The sequence below is a fragment of the Pleurodeles waltl genome, chromosome 12 (assembly GCF_031143425.1).
Source record: "Pleurodeles waltl isolate 20211129_DDA chromosome 12, aPleWal1.hap1.20221129, whole genome shotgun sequence".
NCBI classification, from domain to species: domain Eukaryota; kingdom Metazoa; phylum Chordata; class Amphibia; order Caudata; family Salamandridae; genus Pleurodeles; species Pleurodeles waltl.
Window position 1 is genome coordinate 673,972,797 of NC_090451.1, and position 27,084 is coordinate 673,999,880.

General features: G+C 45.9%; 1 protein-coding gene across 8 annotated transcripts in view; it reads right to left on the minus strand.

Moving 5' to 3' along the window:
* The window catches only part of CNTROB (centrobin, centriole duplication and spindle assembly protein), a 145,288-nt gene that overhangs the window by 70,934 nt on the left and 47,270 nt on the right, over nt 1-27,084 (minus strand). For all 8 annotated transcript variants that reach the window (XM_069218632.1, XM_069218628.1, XM_069218633.1 and 5 more), the window contains exons 6-8: nt 17,928-18,044; nt 16,660-16,776; nt 3-101 (exon numbers count right to left, since the gene is read on the minus strand). In XM_069218632.1, coding sequence (XP_069074733.1) covers nt 3-101; nt 16,660-16,776; nt 17,928-18,044 — 333 coding nt within the window. The remainder of the gene's footprint in view (nt 1-2; nt 102-16,659; nt 16,777-17,927; nt 18,045-27,084) is intronic.

Here is a 27,084-nt window from a genome sequence, read left to right on the forward strand (position 1 = left end):
ACCAGCATCTCATTTTGCTTTTGTCGCTCAGCAGCTTCTTTATGTTCCCTCTCCAGTTTCTCCACTGTCTGGGACAGGCTTTGTTCCAGCTTGGATACCATCTTAAAAAGAATAAACGTAAGACAAATGTAGCATTGTAAGCATCTTTTTAATATAATACATTGCTAAATAAATTACTTGTGTTTTTTTTATATAGCACTTTCATTGTTAAAAAGGTGTCATGATAGTTGGCTTAGACATTCTAGTGGTATTTTAAATCACCTAAAACAAAAATACAGGAAATCTAAATTTGAACAGGGATTTAAAAAAAATAATAATATATCAAGTTTTGGGAGAGTGTTGCAGGCAGCTACTAATGTAATTTACATAGGGACCCAACTGGCTCCATGTGCTGTGAATGCCATTTAGCCACCCTTAGCTTTCATCGGCAGTAGGCACAATGTGATTTCTTTTTCCTTTTCCTCTTGTAAGACTGTGGCTTCTGGTTAGAGCTTTCGGTAAAAAAAAAAAAAAAAAAACAAGACTAGCAAAAAGTAATCCCTTGTGATACACTGCTGTGATTTAACAAGCAATTAACCACACAGGTACAACCCATCACGTCAATCGAAAATGATTATTAGGTGATCCACGGATAGTTACTTTATCTGGTTATCCTCAGTTGGGTCTAACGAACAAGTTACTTACCTTCGGTAACGCTTTTTCTGGTGGATACACTAACTACCTGTGGATTCCTCACCTTATGAATTCGATCCTTGCGCCAGCATCCGACGGAAGGTCTTCTTCCTAGCTGTCTACGTCGACGAGGACGTCATAATGGCACGGCTCCACGTGACTCCGTCTGACGTCAACGTGCCAATAAGAGGTCCTCACGGACGTCAGTTTCACCTCATTTTTTTTCGTGCCTTTGAGGCGAGCAGGTGAAAACCGACCATGATAATAGATATATATAAATATATACAAACGCAAAAATCTTGTCCATTAAAACCATATATTTACATTATTACCTTAAATACATGAATATACAAAAATACACACACACACACACACATAAACATGAGAAGAAACATTAATCTAAATACTGCAAGATAAGAGTGTAACCAGGCAGGCAACGGGGAGGCAGGAGGGACCGTGAGGAATCCACAGGTAGTTAGTGTATCCACCAGAAAAAGCGTTACCGAAGGTAAGTAACTTGTTCTTCTGATGGATACAACTACCTGTGGATTCCTCACCTTATGAATAGAGTCCCAAGCAGTACCACACTCGGTGGTGGGTGCCCACCTGATTACACCAAGAAATCTTGCAATACCGAGCGAGCAAAAGGACTGTCCCTCCTCACCTCAGAGTCTAAACAAGAATGTTTTACGAAGGTATGGAGGGACGCCCAAGATGCCACTTTACATATATCTATTAACAGAACTCCTCTCGCTAGGGCCGAGGATGCAGACTTAGCCCTAGTAGAGTGGGCCCTGATACCATCAGGAGGGACTTTTTTCGCCAGAGAGTAACAAACCTTAATACACAAGATGACCCACCTGGAGAGTGTTCGTTTCTGGACCGCTCTGCCCTTTCGCTGTCCAGCATACCCAACAAACAGTTGATCATCTAGGCCTTAGTTCTCTCTAGGTAGAAACTCAGGGCCCTCCTAGGGTCCAACCTATGGAGCCTCTCTTCATCTTTAGAAGGGTGGGGAGGCGGGTAAAAACGCAGGTCGAGTGATAGACTGCCCTATATGAAAAGGGGTGACAACTTTCGGCAGAAAAGCAGCCCTGGTTTTTAGCACCACTTTATCAGGGATAAACATGGTAAAGGGAGGCTTAACGGAAAGTGCTTGAAGCTCTCCAATCCTCCTGGCAGAAGTGATTGCGATTAAGAAAACGGTCTTCAAGACTAAATATATCTCAACGGACATGAATGCATGGGCTCGAAAGGCGAACCCATTAAGAACGTCAAAACAAGATTTAAGACCCACTGAGGCATGTGAAAGGGATTAGGAGGAAACCTATTCACCAAACCCTTAAGGAACCTATTTACAATTGGAGACTTAAATAAAGATGGCTGGTCCGGAAGGCAAAGAAACGCTGACAGAGCCGCCAAATAACCCTTAACTGTAGCTATCGCACAGCCTTTCTTTGCCAAACTAAGAGCAAACAAAAGTACATCTGAAAGGTGGGCTTTTAAGGGATCTTTTTGGTTCTCTCCACACCAAAGCACAAATTTTGCCCACCTACCGGGATAAATAGATTTAGTGGAGTGTCGCCTGGACGAGATAATAACATCCACTACATCCGGAGGGAGAGAAAACGAACTCAGGTTGCCCCGTTCAATCTCCAGGCATGAAGGTGCAGGCTCTGGAGGGGAGGGTGTAAAACCTGCCCCTGCGACTGTGAGAGGAGGTCTGCCATGAGCGGGAGACGGAGCGGAGGGCACTGAGAGAGTTGAAGCAGGTCTGTATACCATACCCTTCTCGGCCAGTCCGGAGCCACCAAGATGACTTGGGCCCGGTATTGACAAACCTTCCTCAGAACCCGAGGAATCAAGGGTATGGGAGGAAACGCCTAAAGCAACTGGCCGCTCCAGGACATCTGAAACGCGTCCAACGCCCCTTGCATCAGATACTGGAGGCTGCAGAATAACAGGCAATGCGCGTTCGCCCGAGTGGCGAATAAATCCACCCGAGGAGTACCCCACACCCCGAAGATGTGGAGGACTATATCCGGATGGAGACGCCACTTACGATCTATTGAGAAGAGACGACAGACCGTCCGCTCGTACATTCAGCACTCCGGCCAAATGATTTGCTATTAAGCAAATCTGATGGTCCTGAGCCCAGGACTAGTCGCAGGGCTTCTCTGCAGAGAAGGTACGACCCTTCTCCTCCCTGCTTATTTATATACCACATCGTTGTAGTGTTGTCCGTCAAGACCTGAACTGACTGACCGCGAAGGGAAGGGAGGAAGGCCTTGAGCACCAAACGTACTGCCCGCAATTGCAACAGATTGATTTGCAACATCTGTTCCGCTGGAGACCAATGACTCTTGATCTCCAGGTCCCCCAGATGAACTCCCCAGCCTAGAGTGGAAGCATCCAAAATCACTGTGGCCACTGGAGGAGGCAGTGAAAACGGTTTTCCTTGGGAAAGGTTGTCGACCTCTGCCCACCAAAGAAGATCCGCTACAGTGTCCTAGGAGATCTTTATTGAATCCCTGAGATCCCCCTTGTGCTGAAACCACTGTCTGCGGAGGCACCACTGAAGAGCCCTCATATGCCAGCGAGCATGAGTGACCAACAGAATGCAAGAAGCAAACAGACCTAGCAGGCGTAAGACCTTGAGGACTAGAACTGCAGCTCCAATTTGAAACAATGGAATCAGCGCCTGAATGTCCCGAACCCGCTGAGGCGGGGGTAGGCCCGAAACATTGTTGTGTCCAGTACTGCCCCTATGAACAGGAGGCGTTGAGAGCGCTCTAGGTGAGATTTGGGCACATTTACAGAAAAACCCAGACCGAACAACAACTGGGTTGTCATTCGCAGAGGAGACAACACAAGCTCTGGAGACTTGGCTTTGATCAACCAATCGTCCAAGTAGGGAAAAACTGCTACCTCCCTCCTTCTGAGATGTGCTGCAACAACTGACATCACCTTCGTGAAAACCCGAGGTGCTGAAGTAAGTCCAAAAGGAAGGACAGCAAACTGGTAGTGTTGCGATCCGACCACAAAACAGAGATACTTCCTGTGCAACTTGACTATGGGAACATGAAAGTACGTGCCGGGCAAGTCGACAGACACCATCCAGTCTCCTTCGTTCAACGCCAATAGCATCTGCGCTAGGAATTTTTCCTGCTTGAGGAACAAAATTCAAAATCCTCAAGTCTAGGATCGGTCGTAATCGACCGTCAACCTTGGGAATCAGGAAATATCTTGAACACCCCTGACCCCTTTCCTGCAACAGCACCAACTCTATAGCGCCCTTTGCCAACCTCCTGTTGCAACAACAGAAGATGGTCTTCTGAACAAAAGGAGGGACGGGTGGGGAAGGGAGGAGGGAACTCCTGAAAGGGGGGAGCATAGCCCTTTTCCACAAATTTTTAGCACCCACGAGTCTGTTGTAATTGACCTCCCTCTTTGCAGAAAAAGACTCAATCTTCCCCCTACAGGAGAAGTATGGATGATAAAGTGGGGAAAACTAAGGCTGCTTCTGCTGTTGTCCACCAGAGGAGGATGAAGAAGAAGAGAGCTGCTGGGCTGGACCTCTAGCCCTACCCCGCCCTCTAAAGGCACGATAGGGCGGATTGGCAGGTTGCTGGGCGTAAGACTTACCTTCGAAAGCCAGAACCTCAAATGAACCCTCGAAACCTACGAAAAGGTCTATAAGGCGTTGTAATAGAGGTCTGTAATCTCAGGGACTTGGCTGTAGCCAGACAGTCCTTAAACCGTTCAAGGGCCGAGTCTGCCTTGTCCCCAACCAGCTTTTCCCCATCAAATGGAAGGTCCATTAAGGTGTATTGTACGTCTGAAGAAAATCCAGAGGACCTTAGCCAGGCATGCCTCCTTGTAGCCACCGATGTTCCCATGGCCCTGGCAATGGAATCCGAGGTATCCAGGCCAGATTGTATAATCTGCTGTGCAGCAGCTTGCGCATCCAAGAAAAGGGACCCAAACGATTTCTGCATCTCCTGTGGCAGATCTCTCGCCATTTCCTTAGCAAAGTCCATAAGGGCATGGACGATCTGCCTAGCACACAGGTGGAATTAGTAGCTTTAAGGGCCATGCTGCAAGATGAAAAAATCTTCTTTGAAGACTGTTCCATCCTCTTGGATTACCCATCAGTCGGAACTCCAGGGAATGTTCCAGGGGCAGTCTTCGCAGAACATGACGCCTGAACTACCAAGTTTTCAGGAGTCGGGTGCTGAGACAGAAAAAACGGATCTCCTGGGGCACTTCTATGTCTCCTCGCCACTGTCCTGTTCACAGCAGGAGTTGTCACTGGCTTTTTCCACAAGTCCAAAATAGGCTCAGTTAAAGCCTCATTGAAAGGCAGCAAAGGGTCAGCACTGGATAAAGAGGGCTGAAGTACCTCTGTGAGCAGGTTAGTTTTTACTTCTGCCACGGACAAAGGCAAATCCGGGTACTCAGCTGCCTTTCTCACCACTGCATGGAAGGAGCGGCCTCTTCAGTAAACTCCCCGGGAGACCCAATGTCCCACTCCGGGGAAGTATCCAAACCACTTGCAGTGGCAAGACCCTGGAAGTCATCAGAAGGCTCGATCTCGCCTTCCTCAAGCTGTCTATATTCCTCCTCCTCCAGAAGTCTCAATGCCTTCCTCCGAGATCTAAGATGTGTTTCCAGGGCCGGCGTCGACAAAGAATCCAACGACGATCTCGAACCCCGAACAGGGCCAGGAAGGCTCGTAGGCTCATCCGGCGCCAACACGAAGTCGGCTGATGACCTTCTCGAAGTCAATTGGCCAGAAGGTGATGGAGCTGGTCTGGATGGAGACAACAACGACGCCGGATGCCGCAGAGAAGGAGTCGGTTGACGTGCAGGCGGATCCACAGACACAGGTGGAGGACTCCTGCCAGGGGAGACACTAGGTGCCGAACCGCCAGTCTCTGTAGGGCAGAAGGGCATGAATGGAGCAGCCCTGTACGACGCCGGTGAGCCCAAATTCAACACCAATGGCCCCGTGGGACCTGCCGGTGCACCAGCAGGGGCCATGGAATGAAAGACGGCATACATTGCGTTCAAAAATGCGGCTGGATCTGTCCCTGGAGTCAGGAAAGCCGGGTACTGCTGTGCAGATGTCTGCTGAACATCGGGATCCCTCGGCGCCGGCGAAAAGTGAGGGCTACGTTGAGCGACCTCAAAAACTGAAGGCGCCGGTGACAACTCCGGACTCTCCTGCTGAGGCGTGACAGTAGGACTCATCTCCCATGTCTTCTGGCGTCGTGAAGATCGAGACCTCGATCGGCTCCTCAATCGGCTCCGCTCCGATCGGCGCCGAGAATCATGATGACGCCGCTTCTTATGCTTTTTGGGAGAAGCACGGGAGGAATCCTTTTTATGGCCCCCCTTCTTTGCTTTGGCTAAGAGCAGCTTCGCCTCACGCTCCTTCAGAGCTTTTGGATTCATGCTCTGACACGAAGAGCAACCTTCCACAGCATGCTCTGAACTAAGGCACCAAATACAGTCCGAGTGGGGGTCGGTCACTGACATCCGACCCCCGCATTCTCTACACGGCTTAAAACCGGACTTCTTCAGAGGAGACATTGTAACCACCAAAAATCGTAACAGTTAACAACAAGCCAGGAAGAAAACCCGTTGGCGAAGGCACGGAAAAAAGGAAAACTGACGTCAGTACGCCAACGAGGACCTCTTATTGGCACGTTGACGTCAGACGGAGTCACGTGGAGCCGTGCCATTATGACGTCCTCGTCGACGTAGACAGCTAGGAAGACTTTCCGTCGGATGCTGGCGCAAGGATCAAATTCATAAGGTGAGGAATCCACAGGTAGTTGTATCCATCAGAACAGTATTTATTGCACTGAAGGTGTCCGATACCGCTAAGTAAATAAAAATAAAAATGTTTTTCACTTTTTTTTTCCTAAGATGAGGCTATATTCATAAAACTCACGGCCGTATGTGGCTAGAAAATAAGGTGGCTGGAAAAGACTGCACAACTGGCCCATACTCAAGGAAAGAATTTGTATTGGAATTTAAAGTAAATTGATCCATCCTCATAGCAAGGAAATAATTGTACTAGGTATAAATTATTGCTGCTTCAACAAGAGGATACATGTGGAATATATACGAATAATATGCACACTATGGCAATGAATATTAAAGTGGCCACTAACATTTTATGTAGTGCTAACGTATCAAAACATACAATATGCATGCATTGGGTGTATGTGTGTCCGTGAATGACAATGCATGGAAGATACTGGGTTCCATTTTGGGGGACCCATGGCTGAATGGTTAAACAGGAGGAAGTAGAGGAATCTGCCTATGATAGATTTGTTGATTGCTGCATTCGTTTGAGCTAGTTAGAACACACTGGGAGGAAGGGAGAACAAAGCATTCCAGTACATTTCAGAGTGCTCTTTAATTCAACGAAAAGTCACTAGGAAGGGGCCTGTCGCTACCTAGGAAGAAGAGTGATAAGAAAATCAAAGATTGACAGGAGTCCATGGGTAACCCTTTACATACACATCACTGGGCTGACATCCAAGTATGAACCTCTAGTCACTCCCATGGCCTGTGTTTTGAGGCCTTTAGATTTGGAGTCAATCCTGCTGAGGCAGAATGCTTTCTGGAGGAATAGGAGAGCAGAGCAGAGGGCACTTCAAAGGGACACAAACTCCAAACAAACATCAAAGACTCAGCCTCCAAATCATATTTGGACTATAAAAGGAGAGTTCGAGGTCCCCTGAAATTGTCACCTGTCAAACAGCCAGTTTGCTGTGTGAGGGGGGTAGAAGCTCTGCAAGACATCTACTTGTGACTAGTACTGGGAGTCAACACCTGCCAGTCTACCAGCTGGGTGAGGAGACATCACCCAGGGACTTAAAGATCACCTATCCCTGGAGCACCAGTGCCTGTCTGCCAAAACGAGTGTGTCCTGTGAGGAAGAGGAGTGCACTGGAGGAAGTGAGGTCCAGAGCGTGATCCTTAGGCAAGAAAGCACCCAGTATGCAGTGTCAGCTTACCTGGGATGAAGCATCTGAACAGGGGTGGTGCAGAAAGCGTTTTAAGCTAACATAATGAGCTGAAGCAATGGCTGAAATGACAATTGTGCAGGGACTCAAATAAAGGCCCCATGAGAAACACCAGAACTAGTTTAAGATCCAGTTGAGGAATAATGAAGGTATCAGCTGATAAAGGTTTGTCAAGGTTTTCATTATTCTTTAAACTACTGGAGATTTGAGCAGGGAGGGTTGGTAAGGTACATACATTTAAAAAAAAAAATGATACAGCTAAAAGGAAACCCTCCATTGTAGCTACTGCACGGCCTTTTTCAGAGCAGCCATCTGTAGTAAGTTGGAGAGTGATGCTTTAAGATGTACTACGCCTAAATTAGCATACCATAAATCCCTCTCCAAGTAGACAGTTTGGTAGAAGGGTAACATGCTTAATGATCCATGCCCACCACTTCTGGTGGGAGCTGAAGGGTGCTCAGATTGTGCCACTAAATCCACACACGTGAAAATGTAGGCTGCGAAGACTAGAGTGTAGAATCTGTCCTCACGAGTGAGACAACAGGCCCTCCCTGAACGATAGATAAGGGGGGGTCTGTGATAGTGAGGTGCCATAGATTTGTGTACCTCATCCTTTATGCCAATCTAGATCGATGAAAACGACTTAAGCTTCATGTTGACAAATCTTCCTAAAAAAATTGAGGCATCATGGGTCAAAGACAAAAAAACTTGGTGAAGTGGAAACTTCTATATGAACTCAAACACTTCACACAAGGCTTCCGGATACAGACACTGGAGGGTGCAGAATTACAGGCAATGAGCACTGTTCAGAGTTGCAAACAGATCCTCCTGAGATTTGCTCCAAAGAGTTAATAGATGTTGGGCTACATCTGGCATGATGATTTCGATGGATGCCATTGGTTCAGATATTCAAGGAGCCAGTCAAGTGATTGGCCATGTTGATGGACACAGGTCCAGAGACTCTTGACTTCTCAACAGAGCTGGAGACCCCGTTACTGCTTGTTTGTTTAGTTATCATATTGCAGCAGTGCTGTCCGTTAAGATTTGGATCTGGCCTTGATAGAAGGAAGAAAAGTTGCAAGTGACAACTGCGAGCATAACTATTAAGGTCTTTTCAACAACTGTAGGTAACCATGTGGATCTGAGCAAACATGTCTTCTTAGGGTTATAAATGAACCCATGGCCCTAGGTACACAGTGAGCAGCCTCTAATAAATCAATCATAGCTTATTGAGCGCAGCTTATCATTCATGAGGCTATCCAGGCGCTGGGTTACAGGCATTAGTCAAAGAGCCAAGTCTTGAGCCCCTTATTGCAGTCTGTCAGCGAGGGTGACATTCGGAGATGGATGGTGTTTCTAGGACTTGGGAACGAGGTGGAAGAAGGAGCATCCTCTGCTGTAAGCGGATTGGCAGAGTTTCTTGATGGCTGGTGGAAGTTCAGGCAGTGGCTGATTTATGTTGGTCCTTGGTCATGTAGGGCTTTATAGGCATTTATCAATAGTTTGAATCTCATTTTCCAATGGAGGTTTTTTTGGTCAGGTTGAAGATCAATCTGGCTGCTGCTGAGTTTTGTATCGCCTGGAGCTTTCTCTTAAGTTGGATGGTGGTACCTGCTTACAGTGCATGCCATAGACCAGATGGCTGGTGATGAGGGCTTGCATGACTTTCTGATGCTCGTGGTGAGCCATCTGAAAATTCTTCGGGACATACAGAGCGTTTGGAAGCAGTCTGAAGTATCTATGTGCACCTGTTGTTTCTTGGCAAGTTTGGTGTCCCAGATGATTCCAAGGTTTCAAGCGTGGTTTTTTATATGGGGTGGGTCAGAGTTCAGCACTTTGGTCTTGTCCGTGTTGAGCTTTAGACCGTTATCGTTCATCCAGGCTGCAATGTTCTTCAGGCAGTTGTGGAAGTTGGTCTTCGTTGTTGTGGGGTCTGCTGAGAGTGAAAGGATGAGCTGGGTGTTGTCAGCATAGGATCTGAGGTTGATGTTGTGGGTTCTGAAAATGTCTGCCACGGGTGTCAAGTAGATGTTGAAAAGAGTGGGGCTGAGGGATGAACCTTGGGGGGGGGTTGCCACAGATGCTGTTCTTTGGTTGAGAGGCGACAGGCGGGAATGGGGTCCTCTACAACCACCCCATGAGGAATGATGTGATCCATCTGTGTCCAACTTCTCTGGGTCCAATATAGTGCGTTCTCTTGATGAGTGTTTTGTGGGAGAGGGTGGCAAAAGCTGCTGAGAGGTTGAGGAGGATCAGGGCAGCTGATTCCAAGTCAGGTGCAGATGTCTGTGCTGGCAATGAGGGTGGTCTCTGAGCTGTAGTGGGCTCAGAATCCTTATTGGAAGGTGTCAAGCAGGTTATTTCTCTACAAGTTGTCTGTGAGCTAACGATTGATGGCCATTTTCCAGGACTTTTGTTGGGAATGGGAGTAGAGAGATGGGATGGTAGTTATGGAGGTCGCTGGGGTCTGCAGTGGATTTCTTGAGGAGAGGTCTGATCGCCATGTTTCTAAGCATCGGAAAAGGTGGCTGTAGGAAGTTGGCTCTGTATGCACTATTTCAAAGTAAGGAATAGTATGCACAGAGTCCAAGGGTTCCCCTTAGAGGTAAGATAGTGGCAAAAAGAGATAATTCTAATGCTCTATTTTGTGGTAGTGTGGTCGAGCAGTAGGCTTATCAAAGGAGTAGTGTTAAGCATTTGTTGTACACACACACAAGCAATAAGGGGAACACACAGACAATTCCAGGCCAATAGGTTTTTGTATAGACAAATATCTTTTCTTAGTTTGAGAACCACAGGTTCAAGATTTACATGTAATACTTAAAATGAAAGGTATTGCAGGTAGGTACTTTAGGAACTTTGAATTAGCAAAATAGCATATTCAGTTTTCACATAAATCACATATAGCGATTTTAAAAGTAGACAGTGCAATTTTCAACAGTTCCTGGGGGGAGTAAGAGTTTGTTAGTTTTTGCAGGTAAGTAAACCACCTACGGGGTTCAAGTTTGAGTCCAAGGTAGCCCACCGTTGGGGGTTCAGAGCAACCCCAAAGTTACCACACCAGCAGCTCAGGGCCGGTCAGGTGAAGAGGTCAAATTGGTGCCCAAAACTCATAGGCTTCAATGGAGAAGGGGGTGCCCCGGCTCAAGTCTGCCAGCAGGTAAGTACCCGCGTCTTCGGAGGGCAGACCAGGGGGGTTTTGTAGGGCACCGGGGGGGGGGACACAAGTCCACACAAAGTACACCCTCAGCGGCACGGGGGCGGCCGGGTGCAGTGTGCAAACGAGTGTCGGGTTTTTAATTGAAATCAATGGGAGACCAAGGGGTCTCTTCAGTGATGCAGGCAGGCAAGGGGGGGGGGGGGGGGGGGGGGCTCCTCTGGGTAGCCACCACCTGGGCAAGGGAGAGGGCCTCTTGGGGTCACTCCTGCACTGGAGTTCGGATCCTTCAGGTCCTGGGGGCTGCGGGTGCAGAGTCTTTACCAGGCGTCGGGATCTGAGGAGCAGGCAGTCGCGGCCAGGGGGAGCCTCGGGATTCCCTTTGCAGGCGTCGCTATGAGGGCTCAGGGGGGGGCAACTCTGGCTACTCACGGTCTCGCAGTCGCCGGGGAGTCCTCCCTGAAGTGTTTGTTCTCCTCAAGTCGAGCCGGGGGCGTCGGGTGCAGAGTATCAAGTCTAACGCTTCCGGCGGGAAACACAAGTTGTTTCAAAGTTGCTGCTTAGTTTCAAAGTTGCAGTCTTTGGTGAACAGGGCCGCTGTCCTCTGGAGTTCTTGGTCCTTCTAGAGCAGGGCAGTCCAGCATGCTGCAGCCCTTAGAGACATTCCCTGGCATCAGGGCCCTTGGTACCAGGGGTACCAGTTACAAGGGACTTACCTGGGTGCCAGTGTTGTGCCAATTGTTGAGACAATGGTACATTTTAGGTGAAAGAACACTGGTGCTGGGGCCTGGTTAGCAGGGTCCCAGCACACTTCTCAGTCAAGTCAGCATCAGTATCAGGCAAAAAGTGGGGGGTAACTGCAACAGGGAGCCATTTCTTTACAGTGGCTGTGGTGATCAATACATTGAGGTTGACGGTGAGCTGGTGGCTGATCTTGTTGCTTCCTCAGTTGAGGTGGTGGTGGCAGGGATTAGTGGGTGCTTCGGAGTGGATGGAGCTCTTTGAGGCTGTGGTGTCCGGTGCGGCAAGCTGTTCCCATGCGGTGAGACGCTGATCAGGGGAAGGCTTCTGTGGGGGTGGGGAGGTAGAAGAAGAAAGAAAAAAAAAAAAGTGGGTTGGAGTACGAAGTTCTGGTAGATGGTGAATATCCTGTCTTAGAAAAGACTGGCTAGAGCGTCATGGACATCCTATGAGGGTGGGATCTTGTACTTAGTGGCTCTAGAGCAGGAGAACTCCAACGATGGTGAAGAGTTCCCTGGTGTGGTTGGCACTAGCTTCGATGCAGTTAGCAAGGGATTCTTTTACTTCATTTTTGAGTTGCTGGTGGCATTTGCGGAGGGACAACTTGAGTATGGTTCATGATGCATCATCTTTGCTAGCAGGCCATCTTATTTGTAGTTGTTTGCAATTTTGCCGAGTTTCGGATTGTACCAGCTGGTTTGCTTGGTAGATCTGTGAGTTGTGTGTGGTTTGATGAAGGGTACCTCGGTTGGCGGCGTTGGTGATCCAGGTGTTGAAGTTCTTGACTGCCTGAATCAGGTTGGTTGCGACACTGGGCTGGGTGTTGTTGAGGGAGTTAGACCATTGGGTCTGTGTCACATTGCTACAGCTGCAGAAGGAGGAGCTGGGAGGGTTGGAGCAGGGTGTTGCTACGATGGTGAAGTAGATGATGGAGTGGTTAGTCCAAGTAAGATCTCTGGCTGTAATGGACTTTGTTGCTGGATGTGAAGATAGGGTCTAGTGTGTGTTCTGCTGTGTGTATTGGGTCGGTGACCAGCTGACTGAGGCCCATGTTGTCCACTCGTTCCAAGAAGTTGGTGGAACTTACGTCTGTGGGGCGGTCCAGGTGGAAAGTTGCAGTCTCTAAGGAAGACCTAGGGCTTGGATTTGATGGCAAGTGGGACAATGAAATCTGCAACAGCTTCGCAGATGCTGTTTCGGGGTGCTGCGTGCTAGGGTGCTTTTTATGGCTCTATTGTTGTCGATGTGAAGCTGGAAATCAGATAGATCATGACCGGTATAATTTTGTCTCCGGTGGTGGTGCAGTGGATTGATTCTTTGTGGATGATGGCAAAGCACTCTCCATGTTTGTTGGTGCGTTCTGGGTGTTTTTATCTTATATGAGCTGGGAATCGCGCTGGCGATATTAGGGGCTAAGGAGGGGTTGAGCCAAGTCTCTGTGATGAAGGTCACATTGGGGTGAGGTTAGAGATGATGTTCCAGACTTAGGTGGCGTGTTTGCAGAGCAATCTGGCTTTGATCAGGAGGCAATGGAGTGGTTCTGGGGTGGCAACGGCAGACGGTGTGGGAGTGGCATGTGAAAGGTCTGGCAAGGAGATGCTGTGCAGCAGTTATGGCGTATGGTGTCAAGAGCTCAGATATCGGCACAGTCCAGACAGACAGGCTTACTCTTGATGCACTGGCAATGCGTCCGCTGTACAGACTCGCTGCAGCCTCCATTAAGTAGGTCCTGGGAGGGGCACTGGGGAGGCGGGTGGCAGGAGAAAGGTAAAAAAAAAAAAAAAAAACAGGGCAAAGAGTGTGGGCCAGTGATAGAAAGGCTAAATTCTAGACAGAAAAAAAGGCCTGACTCCCAACAATACAAAAACAAGTTATGCAGCAAATAAAACAAAGTGATACAACAGTATAGCTAGAGTAATGCAGCGAACTAAGTAAAACATCAAAAGACAAACGATAGGAATAATTAATTAACACAGCAATTACAAGCAGAGCAGTTCGTAGCGAGAAAATAAGGGGAAGAGTGTGGCATTGAGCGGGGGGAGACAAAATCGTTCCAGAGGCAGAACCATCGGCTGACAGGCATCAGTGGGAGATCTGTAGAGGCTGCAAGGGGGAGCTGGCACAGGACCTGCTTTTATAATGTACTTAGAAGCATCTTCCACTGCTTTTCTCAGTACAAACTAGAATTAAGCTGTATTAGATGGAACAGGACCGGGAGACTGATCTACATTCATGTCTGGGGATTTATCTATGCCACTTGAAGCAGTAGTGTATCAAAAGGGTCGGCGGCATGGTCTTTTCTGCTGATCATCTGAATTAAGGTCTATCTGGAAGGGTTGCTATGATGGATCTTCAGACAGCGTTTATCCTAGTGAACGAAAAGATTTCATTCTTGATCTGTGCTTCTTTACATCCTTTAAAGTGTCTGAAATTACTTGCAGTGTGTGCACCGGCTTGATCGAGTCATACGCAGTGCTGGGTCTGAATAAACATCAGCAGAGACTCATTCGGAGTTGCTTGCAGTGCTTAAGTCAACAATCGGACATGTCTCTGTGCTGATTCACAAACAGCTGGAGCCAGTGATGTTAACAAGAGGAAACACATTTGAGAAGTCAAGAGGAAAAGAAATATATACTATTCCAATGGTATGGTTAGGCCCACTGACCTGTCCCACTGGGCCAGCAACTGCACTAGAGAGGTTGGTCTCCTAAAAATGGCCTAAAAACAGTGATTGATGGAATGCTTGAATTAATCTGAGCCCCTGATAATCAGTTGGAGGCCGTCTCCCAAACCATTTTTACTTTGCACAGCATGCCACCTCAGTTTGGACCCCGGCTGCATGCAAATCAGTCTTGACCGTTCATCAATAGGAGCAGTCCACCCTGAAGTGCTAAGTTAGGTCCTCCTTAAACCGGAACAAAAGCAACACATGACCAGTTTCTTCTTAGTTATTGGCTCATCAGCCGGGTACAGCTTCGTTGCTCTGACAGTTTGCAGAGGACCAAAGTCTGGGCATACCTATCCCACTTGGGACAGCACAATAAGTATACAAAACAGTGATGTATGGAATGCTCAAATTAATCCCAGCCTATGGTAATAACTCAGTCGCACTCCAATTCATTTTTATTTTCCACACCATGCCACCTCATTTTGGATCCAGCTTTATGCAAATCTGACTGGGTCCAAAGTGGGTGGATCTGAAGAATTAACTGTGCTTTTGGTTCAACAAGAAGAAGTGGAACTCTTACTTTTTGTGGTGGTGTTTTTTCTGGTTTGAGGATTTGTTTGTCTTGAGGGAGATCTTGTTCTCTGTTGTGACCTTATTCATGACATTGTTCGAAGAAGACGCCTTCGACCTTCTTCTGAAGGAGCCAGAAAGTTTGGCTTCTGCATTTCTTGATAGCCTTACAGTGCATCTGTAGACACTGGTCACACCTGAATGTGTAATGTCACAAACAAAGGCACTATAGACCCCATTCAGGTCCGTGATGTTTTTTTACATGCATAGCACACTAATCACCTGTCAGGCTATTTAGGCACTTTGCAGGTGGGTGGGCTGTTGTCTGCCTGGCGAGTTTATTTAAACAGCCAGGTCTTCATCTTCTTGTGGAACTCAACAAGCTATGAGGAGGCTCTGATGTGAGGTGGGAGACTGTTCTATGCCTTGGTGGGATTCAAGAGAAAGTGTGGCCTCCAGCTTTGCGGATGCAGGTTAAGTGTGCTAGTGAGAGTCTGGCTGAGTGGGGTTGCCTGGGAGATCAGTTGATAGTTATGCAGTTGTGGAGGTAGGCTGGACCAGTGTTGAGTAGTGCTGTGCATGTGTGAAAAGTTTAAACTGAGTGCGTTTGTGTAAAGGGGAGCCAGTGTCGCTCCTGGCTGTGTAGGGTGAGGTGGGTGCAGTGAGGTAGGTTGAGGAGGAGTTTTGCTTGGTAATTTGGATGGTTTGGAGTCTGTTCAGGAGCTTCCTGAGATTTCTACGTAGAGTGTGTTACCGTAGTCACGTTTGCTGGTAATCAGGGGCTGTGTGACTATTTTCCTAGTGTTCTGCGGTAGTCTCTTGATCTTTTGCAGCATCTCCAGGGTCCAGAAGCAAATGGAGGTCACTGCTTTCACCTGGGCTGTCATGTCCAGCTGTTGTCCAGGATGATTCTTAAATTTCTAGTTGGGGTGGCGGGCTAGGTGTGTAAGGTTCAGGTAGAGTTCCAAGCAGATGTTCTCCTTCCAAAGGTCACTATTTCGTGTGTTGATTTTGAGGCAGCTGGCTCTTTTCCAGGCGACTACAGGGCGTGCACGTGGAGAAGTTGTTTTTTTGTTGTGGGGTCCTGCCTAACTTGGAGAGTTTCAGTTTAGTGTTGTCTTTGCAAGAATGTATGTTGATGCCGTGTGACCTGAGGAAGTCAGCAGCCAGTGTGGTCAGGTAGATACTGAAAGATCAGACTGAGGATCATTGGGGGACACCACAGATCAGGTTCTTGGCTTCCGACATGCAAGATGGCTGTGTTCTACCTGTGAGGAAGAAGCAGAACCATTGGAGGGTCGGTCTTTGATGCCTGTTTCATGTAATCTTCTGATGATGGAGGTGTGGGAGACTGTGTCAAAGGCTGCTGAGCGATAGAGTAGAATGAGATCCGCCGTTTCTCTACAGTCAAGGATAAACATATGTCCATCACAACTTCAACAAGACTTAAAGCCTGATCACTTTGGATGGGACATGTCCCTACTGCGCCAAAGTTACATACTTTGAGAAATTGGGATAAATCTCCTTACAAGAGATCACAAGTTACAGATTGAGTTGATAGGCATTGGAAAAAAAATGAACTGCCGTTGAGGTGTTGGTATTGAGGCTTTATGACTTTGATAATGTCAGCACAACACAATGTTTAACACTGCAGTGTAGTCCACGCCACATGCTGGCACCAGAGCTACTGCTAAAGTTTTTCCAGATCCAGTCTGCTCCTGGGATATTCAAAAGTGAGAAAACTGCACCAGACTGCCCTCTTCTGCACATGACTTTGCTTCATTTTCTTCCTTATTTCATCCACTTACCTCTTGCTGCTGTTGCTTGGCCTGCATTGCGTCTTCCTTCTCTTGTTGCAGCAGTCTCATTTTACCATTTAGCTCAGTTTCCTGCTTGTTCCAACCTTCCACCACCTTGGCGAGAGTCTGGAACACAATGTAACTTTGGATCAGTGAATGTTTATGGACAATCAGTGGGACACCAGCCATTAAATCTGACAGAATCTTGTTCCAAATAGTCTTTCCTCTATCTGGCATCTACTATAACCCAAATATAGCAAACCCCTTGCACATCATTACTAGTACTCCTCATCTTGTACCCAGTTGCCCAGAAATCTAGATAAACTCTGGCATCATAGACTGCACAAGGATATATGGAGAAGAACTACAGTACTTAAATCAGGCTTTTGACCTCTCCATAAGATGTAGACACTGAAGATTGAATACAGTTATTTTTACAAATACATGATAATGTTCACAAGAATGTAAACAATATGTTTTAAAAGAGAAACTAGTAGGGCTTTTAATGGTCTAGCATTTTATTTCCAGCATGCCCAGGGGAGGTCAAGCTTAAAGTTGTTGAACAAGCTGAAAAATATCATGTTTTGTATGTTAGTGACATGAGCTGAGGTACCTTAGTGCATTTCTAAATGTTTGGCTCCTGATGAAGTACCAGTAGTTTGAAAAGTGTTGAAACATGCCTAGACAGTACTTGACATAAGTCGTATATTCAGTTTATCATTTGGGTATAATGCAATTTGAGAATTACATCATCTTTATTTGTAATCATGTAGAAAAGGCATTAATACGTATGCCCACCCGCATATAATAAGAATAAACCTCGTAGTCAGGAACATCGTGAAGTCATAGGAAAGCAATACGATTTACTCCCTGGCATACAACTGAAATTGTTGGCATTCATATGAGTGCTTCTCACCAATCTAACAAGGAGAGCACTACGATGAAGCATACTTCACAGAGTGAGGCCCTGAAGTACCATACCAATGGTGCAATGCCATGTGGGCAACACAACAATGAAAGTTTCTCCCATAAACAGATTTAGTAATACACTAGATAAGATGCTAGGTCTTATTTAGTGTTAGTAAAGGCATAATTTTGAGAGAAATATTCTAGACAGTAAAACATACTTCCTCATAGTATGATGAAAAGCATTTAATTAGGGCAGGAAGAACATGTGGTTTTCTTAACTGTTTTAACACATTATATAAGACTGCTTCTAGAAAACCTCAAAAGCTAATCACGGTTAGCTGTGGAACACATGCAGACAGACTTCTTACTTTGTCTAACTGCTCAATCATAATATTCTTCTTCTTGTCGGAGGAGGCTGCGATGGCCAACTGCTGCTGGAGCTCTAAAAGGCGGTTCTGCAAGTTCTGGATGTGACGTTCAAGATGCTGCAGAGGAACAGAACTATTATCATTGGTGGCCTGACTAACAGAGGGGATAACAGGCAGTCAGAGGAGGTACACTTTCACTTCAGGGTCCAAGAACATACTTTGCTTTTCTTAATACATGTGCCTGAAAGCTGAAACAAAAAATTATGTTGGAAGTGGCACAAGGCATAAGGGATGTGGATGATTCTCAGCAAGTGAATCTTCTAGAAACACCAAACATTATACAGCCCTTGGAAGATAGCTCCCAAAATGAAAATCCATTTGTCACAGTTCTATATGTGTAATCCTCCAAATCACGAATTATGCCGGGGGTGGGGGACCAAACCTCTGCACCATTCTTCTAACCATTCTGCATATACAGAAGCAGACAGGCCAATACACAGAGGTCAAACCATTTTTGGGACTTCCATCTAAAAACGCTTTTTCAGTTTGAGAACTCAATTTTAAATAATTTCTCATCTTCATGGTTGCAATTTTTTGAATCTACTCTCCTAGTGGCATTCTATTTTTCTCAATTTTTTTTGTTTTTATGTTTCCAAGAAAGGTGAATCAAATGAAATGATGTTTCGTGGACTGTTGTGGGAAACGTGAGGCTGCCATGAGACACGGCAAATGAAGGTAGTGTTTTATATTTGGCTATAATAGCTATCAACTTACAGATACGTTTTTAGAGGTACATCTGTAAATATAGCCCAGTAGATTCTACTTGGCCCTTATAAGCTACAGTTTTGAACCAAGTTACGAAGAAGAAAACAGATATGTTGTGATCCTCGCCTGGAGATATAGTGTATGGGATTAGAATCAATCCTCCCAGACACTGCAAGGAATAGATTTTATTTATTTGTGAGTTACTGGAACACATTTCCGCAAGGAATGGCTACACACATAAAAGTAGACTAACATTTTTTTAAATTATATTTATATATATATATAAAAAACCTTATTTTAGTGCAGAGTATATATGTGCAGATATACGAATTACAGTGAATAAGATGAAGGCAATACATGTAAGTATGATCAATACAGACAAAATATTTGCATAACAGATGGCATAATTTAGATGGGATGTATGATACGTCTTCTCTAGACCTAGCCAACATATGCATTAGCATCAAAAGCTTGCCAAAAATATAAACTTCCAAAAACGGCCTGCACGCATGATTGCTTATGGTTAAGTGTTTTTCTAGTCTGAAGCCTGGTCAGAGAATCAAGGTCAACCTTTGTTTATGTAATGTTGATCGTTGTTTGAAAAGCAGATAGCTAGCGCAGGTATGCAACTTTTAAGTAGACTGTTAAGGAATAAAAGTTCCAGCTGGAACGCCTGAAGTTTTATTCTCCCAAAGAGGCTCACTAGCTCAGACTTGTATAACATTTGTCAGCATTTCTCTGTGATAATATGAATATATGACACCTAAATTACTGAGAATGTATAAGCCTATAAAAGAAACATTCTTATATATTACAATGCATGATTTTGTTTGCCTTTTCATTTACATGAATACACAGTATATATTACAAATATCCGAGCGTTATGATGAGGGGTTTTGTTGTTGTGGTGGTGGTGGTGGTGGGTGGGTGGGTGGGTGGGTGGGTGGGTGGGTGTGTGTGTGTGTGTGTTAGGAAAGTACCATCTTGCCTGGCATGTTACCCCCATTTTTCACTGTATATATGTTATTTTAGTTGTATGTGTCACTGGGACCGTGGTATCCAGGGCCCCAGTGCTCATAAGAGTGCCTGAATGTGTTACCTGTGTAGTGACTAACTGTCTCACTGAGGCTCTGCTAATCAGAACCTCAGTGGTTATGCTCTCTCAAATTGTCACTAACAGGCTAGTGACCAATTTTACCAATTTACATTGGCTTACTGGAACACCCTTATAATTCCCTAGTATATGGTACTGAGGTACCCAGGGTATTGGGGTTCCAGGAGATCCCTATGGGCTGCAGCATTTCTTTTGCCACCCATAGGGAGCTCTGACAAATCTTACACAGGCCTGCCACTGCAGCCTGAGTGAAATAACGTCCATGTTATTTCACAGCCATTTTACACTGCACTTAAGTAACTGGTAAGTCACCTATATATCTAACCTTTACGTGGTAAAGGTTAGGTGCAAAGTTACTTAGTGTGAGGGCACCCTGGCACTAGCCAAGGTGCCCCCACATTGTTCAGGGCCAATTCCCAGGACTTTGTGAGTGCGGGGACACCATTACACGCGTGCACTACATATAGGTCAATACCTATATGTAGCTTCACCATGGTAACTCCGAATATGGCCATGTAACATGTCTATGATCATGGAATTGCCCCCTCTATGCCATCTTGGCATAGTTGGCACAATCCCATGATCCCAGTGGTCTGTAGCACAGACCCTGGTACTGCCAAACTGCCTTTCCTGGGGTTTCACTGCAGCTGCTGCCAACCCCTCAGACAGGTTTCTGCCCTCCTGGGGTCAAGCCAGGCTTGTCCCAGGATGGCAGAACAAAGGACTTCCTCTGAGAGAGGGTGTTACACCCTCTCCCTTTGGAAAATGGTGTGAAGGCAGGGGAGGAGTGGCCTCCCCCAGCCTCTGGAAATGCTTTCATGGGCACATTTGGTGCCCATTTCTGCATAAGCCAGTCTACACTGGTTCAGGAACCCCTTAGCCCTGCTCTGGCGCAAAACTGGACAAAGGAAAGGGGAGTGACCACTCCCCTGACCTGCACCTCCCCTGGGAGGTGTCCAGAGCTCCTCCAGTGTGCTCCAGACCTCTGCCATCTTGGAAACAGAGGTGCTGCTGCCAAACTGGACTGCTCTGAGTGGCCAGTGCCACCAGGTGACGTCAGAGACTCCTTCCGATAGGCTCCTTCAGGTGTTGCTAGCCTATCCTCTCTCCTAGGTAGCCAAACCCTCTTTTCTGGCTATTTAGGGTCTCTGTCTCTGGGGAAACTTTAGATAACGAATGCAAGAGCTCATCCGAGTTCCTCTGCATCTCTCTTCACCTTCTGCCAAGGAATCGACTGCTGACCACGCTGGAAGCCTGCAAAACTGCAACATAGTAGCAAAGACGACTACTGCAACTCTGTAACGCTGATCCTGCCGCCTTCTCGACTGTTTTCCTGGTGGTGCATGCTGTGGGGGTAGTCTGCCTCCTCTCTGCACTAGAAGCTCCGAAGAAATCTTCAGTGGGTCGACGGAATCTTCCCCCTGCAACCGCAGGCACCAAAAAGCTGCATTACCGGTCCCTTGGGTCTCCTCTCAGCACGATGAGCGAGGTCCCTCGAATCCAGCAACAGTGTCCAAGTGACCCCCACAGTCCAGTGACTCTTCAGTCCAAGTTTGGTGGAGGTAAGTCCTTGCCTCCCCACGCCAGACTGCATTGCTGGGAACCGCAACTTTTGCAGCTACTCCGGCCTCTGTGCACTTCCGGCGGAAATCCTTTGTGCACAGCCAAGCCTGGGTCCACGGCACTATAACCTGCATTGCATGACTTTCTAAGTTGGTCTCCGGCGACGTGGGACTCCTTTGTGCAACTTCGGGTGAGCACCGTTTCACGCATCCTCGTAGTTCCTGTTTCTGGCACTTCTCCGGGTGCTACCTGCTGCTGAGAGGGCTCCTCGTCTTGCTCGACGTCCCCTCTGTCCCCTGGCGCAATTTGCGACATCCTGGTCCCTCCTGGGCCACAGCAGCATCCAAAAACACTAACCGAACGATTTGCAGCTAGCAAGGCTTGTTGGCGGTCTTTCGGCGGGAAAACACTTCTGCACGACTCTCCACGGCGTGAGGGATCCGTCCTCCAAAGGGGAAGTCTCTAGCCTTTGTCGTTCCTGCAGAAACCTAAGCTTCTAATGTCCAGTAGCAGCTTCCTTGCACCCACAGCTGGCATTTCCTGGGCATCTGCCAATCTCCGACTTGCTTGTGACTTTTGGACTTGGTCCCCTTGTTCCACAGGTACCCTCGACTGGAAATCCATCGTTGTTGCATTGCTGGTTTGTGTCTTTCCTGCAGAATTCCCCTATCACGACTTCTATGTCCTTTGGGGAACTTTAGTGCACTTTGCACTCACTTTTCAGGGTCTTGGGGTGGGTTATTTTTTTCTAACCCTCACTATTTTCTAATAGTCCCAGCGACCCTCTACAAGGTCACATAGGTTTGGGGTCCATTCGTGGTTCGCATTCCACTTTTGGAGTATATGGTTTGTGTTGCCCCTATCCCTATGTGTCCCCATTGCATCCTATTGTAACTATACATTGTTTGCACCTTTTTCTAAGACTATACTGCATATTTTTGGTATTGTGTACATATATCTTGTGTATATTTCCTATCCTCTCACCGAGGGTACACTCTGAGATACTTTGGCATATTGTCATAAAAATAAAGTACCTTTATTTTTAGTATAACTGTGTATTGTGTTTTCTTATGATATTGTGCAAGTGACACTAGTGGTACTGTAGGAGCTTCACTCGTCTCCTAGTTCAGCCTAAGCTGCTCTGCTAAGCTACCATTATCTATCAGCCTATGCTGCTAGTCACCCTATACACTAATAAGGGATAACTGGGCCTGGTGCAAGGTGCAAGTACCCCTTGGTACTCACTACAAGCCAGTCCAGCCTCCTACAGTTGTTAAAATGCCTTCTCTTATTTCTGCGTTTGACCAACTTGCATGTTCTAAACCAACTACTGTCTAGTTTTCCTTACAAGATAAAAGCAAAATAAGTTGAAATAGGGCTAGTAAGTGAAGTAACAACAAGCAAGAATTCGAAATGAGGACAAGTGCAGTGTAGAATTAGAGTATGAATAGAATACTCTGTCTGTTCCCTTCTGCGTTCCCTCCTTTTGTGGCTATTATCAAAAAAACATACTTTGTTATCTCTTCATACAAAATTCACAAGTGAAATACTTGTGAAGAGGCCTGTCTAGGGCCTGACTTAGGGGTGACATATTAAAATTGAGTTTTAGGGCTAGCAAAAGGGTTATTTTGCCTGGCCAAATAGGCTAATTAGAACGGCACACTGCTGCAATGGCAGGAATTAGACCCGTTTTTAAAGGCTACTTAAGCAGGTGGCACAATGAGTCGCATTTAATTTACAGGCCCTGGGTACATGTGGTACCACTTTAGCAGGACTTATAAGCAGGGCCACTGGAATCATGTGGCAGCAGATGGCCAAAATGTGTGTCAATGAAATGCAAATTATGCGACATAACTTGTCATTTTGTAATAGACTTCCTTCATTTTTTTGTAATTTTTAAACTCTGTAACACTGTATGAACATTGATTGCACCTCATTAGGTCCAGGTTATTATTTAAATATATCAATAAGCAACAGAAAAGTGACTAGCCTAACTCTGCAAAGGGCCTTTCACTGTGCGGCAGCGTGTGATGCTACATTTTCTAGTAACTTTCGAACTGTTTGAGCTAGAAACACTTTTTGTTAACATCTGCAGGTTATGATGCAGATGATGGATGTGGCAATGAGGCCAATCTATAAGGAAAATGTCACTTACCCAGTGTACATCTGTTCGTGGCATGAGACGCTGCAGATTCACATCCTGTGCACATCCCACCATCTAGTGTTGGGCTCGGAGTGTTACAAGTTGTTTTTCTTCAAAGAAGTCTTTGAGTCACAAGATCGAGGGACTCCTCCCCTTTCGGCTCCATTGCGCATGGGCATCGACTCCATCTTAGATTGTTTTCCCCGCAGAGGGTGAGGTAGGAGTTGTGTATTATAGTAATAGTGCCCATGCAATGGAGTAAATATGTATGTACATAATGTGGTTTAAAGCGATATATTTATAAATGTTCAAGATCAACTTCAAACTGCTACAGGCTCCCGGGGAGGCGGGTGGGCGCATGTGAATCTGCAGCGTCTCATGCCACGAACAGATGTACACTGGGTAAGTGACATTTTCCGTTCTATGGCATGTGTAGCTGCAGATAGACATGCTGTGCATAGACTAGTAAGCAGTTATCTCCCCAAAAGCGGTGGTTCAGCCTGTAGGAGTTGAAGTTGTTTGAAACAAAGTTTGTAGTACTGCTTGTCCTACTGTGGCTTGTGCTGTTAACACATCCACGCAGTAGTGCTTGGTAAACGTATGAGGCGTAGACCATGTGGCTGCCTTACATATTTCAGTCCTTGGAATGTTTCCTAGAAAGGCCATGGTAGCACCTTTCTTTCTAGTTGAGTGTGCCTTTGGTGTTATAGGCAGTTCTCTTTTTGCTTTGAGATTACAGGTTTGAATGCATTTAACTATCCATTTGGCAATGCCTTGTTTGGATATTGGATTCCCTGTATGAGGTTTTTGGAAAGCAACGAACAATTGTTTTGTTTTTCGACTTTGTTTTGTTCTGTCAATGTAGTACATTAACGCTCTTTTGATGTCTAATGTATGTAGTGCTCTTTCAGCTACAGAATCTGGTTCTGGAAAGAACACTGGTAGTTCTACTGTTTGATTCAAGTGGAACGGTGATATGACTTTTGGTAAGAACTTAGGATTTGTTCGTAAAACTACTTTATGCTTGTGTATCTGAATAAAGGGTTCTTGTATGGTAAATGCTTGTATCTCACTTACTCTTCTTAGAGATGTGATGGCAATTAGAAATGCTACTTTCCATGTTAAGTATTGTATCTCACATGAGTGCATGGGTTCAAACGGTGGACCCATGAGCCGTGTTAAGACAATATTAAGGTTCCACGAAGGAACTGGTGGCGTCCTTGGTGGGATAATTCTTTTCAGACCCTCCATAAAAGCCTTTATGACTGGGATCCTAAAAAGTGATGTAGAGTGCGTAATTTGCAGATAAGCTGAAATTGCGGTGAGATGTATTTTAATGGATGAAAAGGCTAGCTTTGACTTTTGTAAGTGCACTAGGTAGCTGACAATGTCTTTAGCAGATGTGTGTAATGGTTGTATTTGTTTATCATGGCAGTAATGAACAAATCTTTTCCACTTATTTACATAGCAATGTCTTGTGGTTGGTTTCCTTGCCTGTTTTATGACCTCCATACATTCTTGTGTGAGGTGTAGATGTCCGAATTCTAAGACTTCAGGAGCCAGATTGCTAGATTCAGCGATTCTGGATTTGGGTGTCTGATCTGTTGTTTGTGTTGAGTTAACAGATCTGGCCTGTTTGGTAGTTTGACATGCGGTACTACTGATAGGTCTAGCAGTGTTGTGTACCAAGGTTGCCTTGCCCAAGTTGGTGCTATTAGTATGAGTTTGAGTTTGTTTTGAGTCAATTTGTTTACTAGATATGGAAGGAGTGGGAGAGGGGGAAAAGCGTATGCAAATATCCCTGCCCAACTCATCCATAACGCATTGCCTTGAGACTGATCCTGTGGGTATCTGGATGCGAAGTTTTGGCATTTTGCGTTTTCTTTTGTTGCAAATAGGTCTATTTGTGGTGTTCCCCATTTTTGGAATTAAGTGTTTAGTATTTGGGGGTGAATCTCCAATTCGTGGATCTGTTGGTGATCCCGAGAGAGAGATTGTCTGCTAACTGATTCTGAATCCCTGGAATAAACTGCGCTATTAGGCGAATATGGTTGTGAATCGCCCAATGCCATATTCTTTGTGCCAGGAGACACAACTGTATCGAGTGTGTTCCTCCCTGTTTGTTCAGATAATACATCATTGTCATGTTGTCTGTTTTGACAAGAATGTGTTTGTGACTTATTATAGGTTGAAATGCTTTCAACACTAGAAATACTGCCAGTAGTTCTAAGTGATTTATGTGAAACTGTCTCTGCTGAGTGTCCCATCGTCCTTGGATGCTGTGTTGGTTGAGGTGTGCTCCCCATCCTATCATGGAGGCATCTGTCGTTATTACGTATTGAGGCACTGGGTCTTGGAAAGGCCGCCCTTGGTTTAAATTTATATTGTTCCACCATTGAAGCAAGGTGTATGTTTGGCGGTCTATCAACACTAGATCTTGAAGTTGACCCTGTGCCTGTGACCATTGTGATGCTAGGCACTGTTGTAAGGGCCGCATGTGCAATCTTGCGTTTGGGACAATGGCTATGCATGAGGACATCATGCCTAGTAGTTACATCACCATCTTCACTTGTATCTTTTGTTTTGGGTACATGGCCTGTATTACATTGTGAATACCCTTTGTGGACTTGGAGTGGCAATCCCTTTTGTTGTGTTGGTTGTTGCCCCTAAGTATTGCTGTGTTTGACACAGCTGAAGGTGTGACTTGTTGTAGTTGAGTGAGAAACCTAGTTTGTGGAGGGTTTCTATGACATACTTTGTGTGTTGTGAACACTGTTCTTGCGTGTTGGTTTTGATTAACCAATCGTCTAGGTACGGGAACACATGTATTTGCTGCCTTCTGATATGAGCTGCTACTACTGCCAGGCATTTTGTAAAAACTCTTGGCGCAGTTGTTATCCCGAATGGCAACACTTTGAATTGGTAACGTACCCCTTGGAATACAAACCTTAAGTACTTTCTGTGTGAAGGATGTATCGGTATATGGAAGTATGCATCCTTTAGGTCTAGTGTTGTCATGTAGTCTTGTTGTTTGAGCAATGGGATTACGTCCTGCAGTGTCACCATGTGAAGTGATCTGATTTGATGTAGATATTTAATATTCTGAGATCTAATATAGGTCTTAGAGTTTTGTCTTTTTTGGGTATGAGAAAGTACAGAGAGTAAACTCCTGTTCCTCTCTGATGAATTGGTACCAGTTCTATTGCATCTTTTTGTAACAACGCTTGGACCTCCAGTTGTAGAAGATCCATGTGTTGTTTTGACATATTGTGTGTTTTCGGTGGGACATTTGGAGGGAATTTTAGAAATTCTATGCAATAGCCATGCTGGATAATTGCTAGGACCCAAGTGTCTGTTATCTCCTCCCATTGTTTGTAGAACTTGGTTAGTCTCCCCCCCACTGGTGTTATGTGTTGGGGATTTGTGACGTCGAAGTCACTGCTTGTTCTGTGGAGTTTTGGGACTTTGGAACTTTCCTCTACTTTTTGGGAACTGTCCCCCTCTATAGTGTCCCCGAAAACGTCCCTGCTGATATTGGGTCTGATAATTGGGCCTTGTTTGTGAGGTTGTGG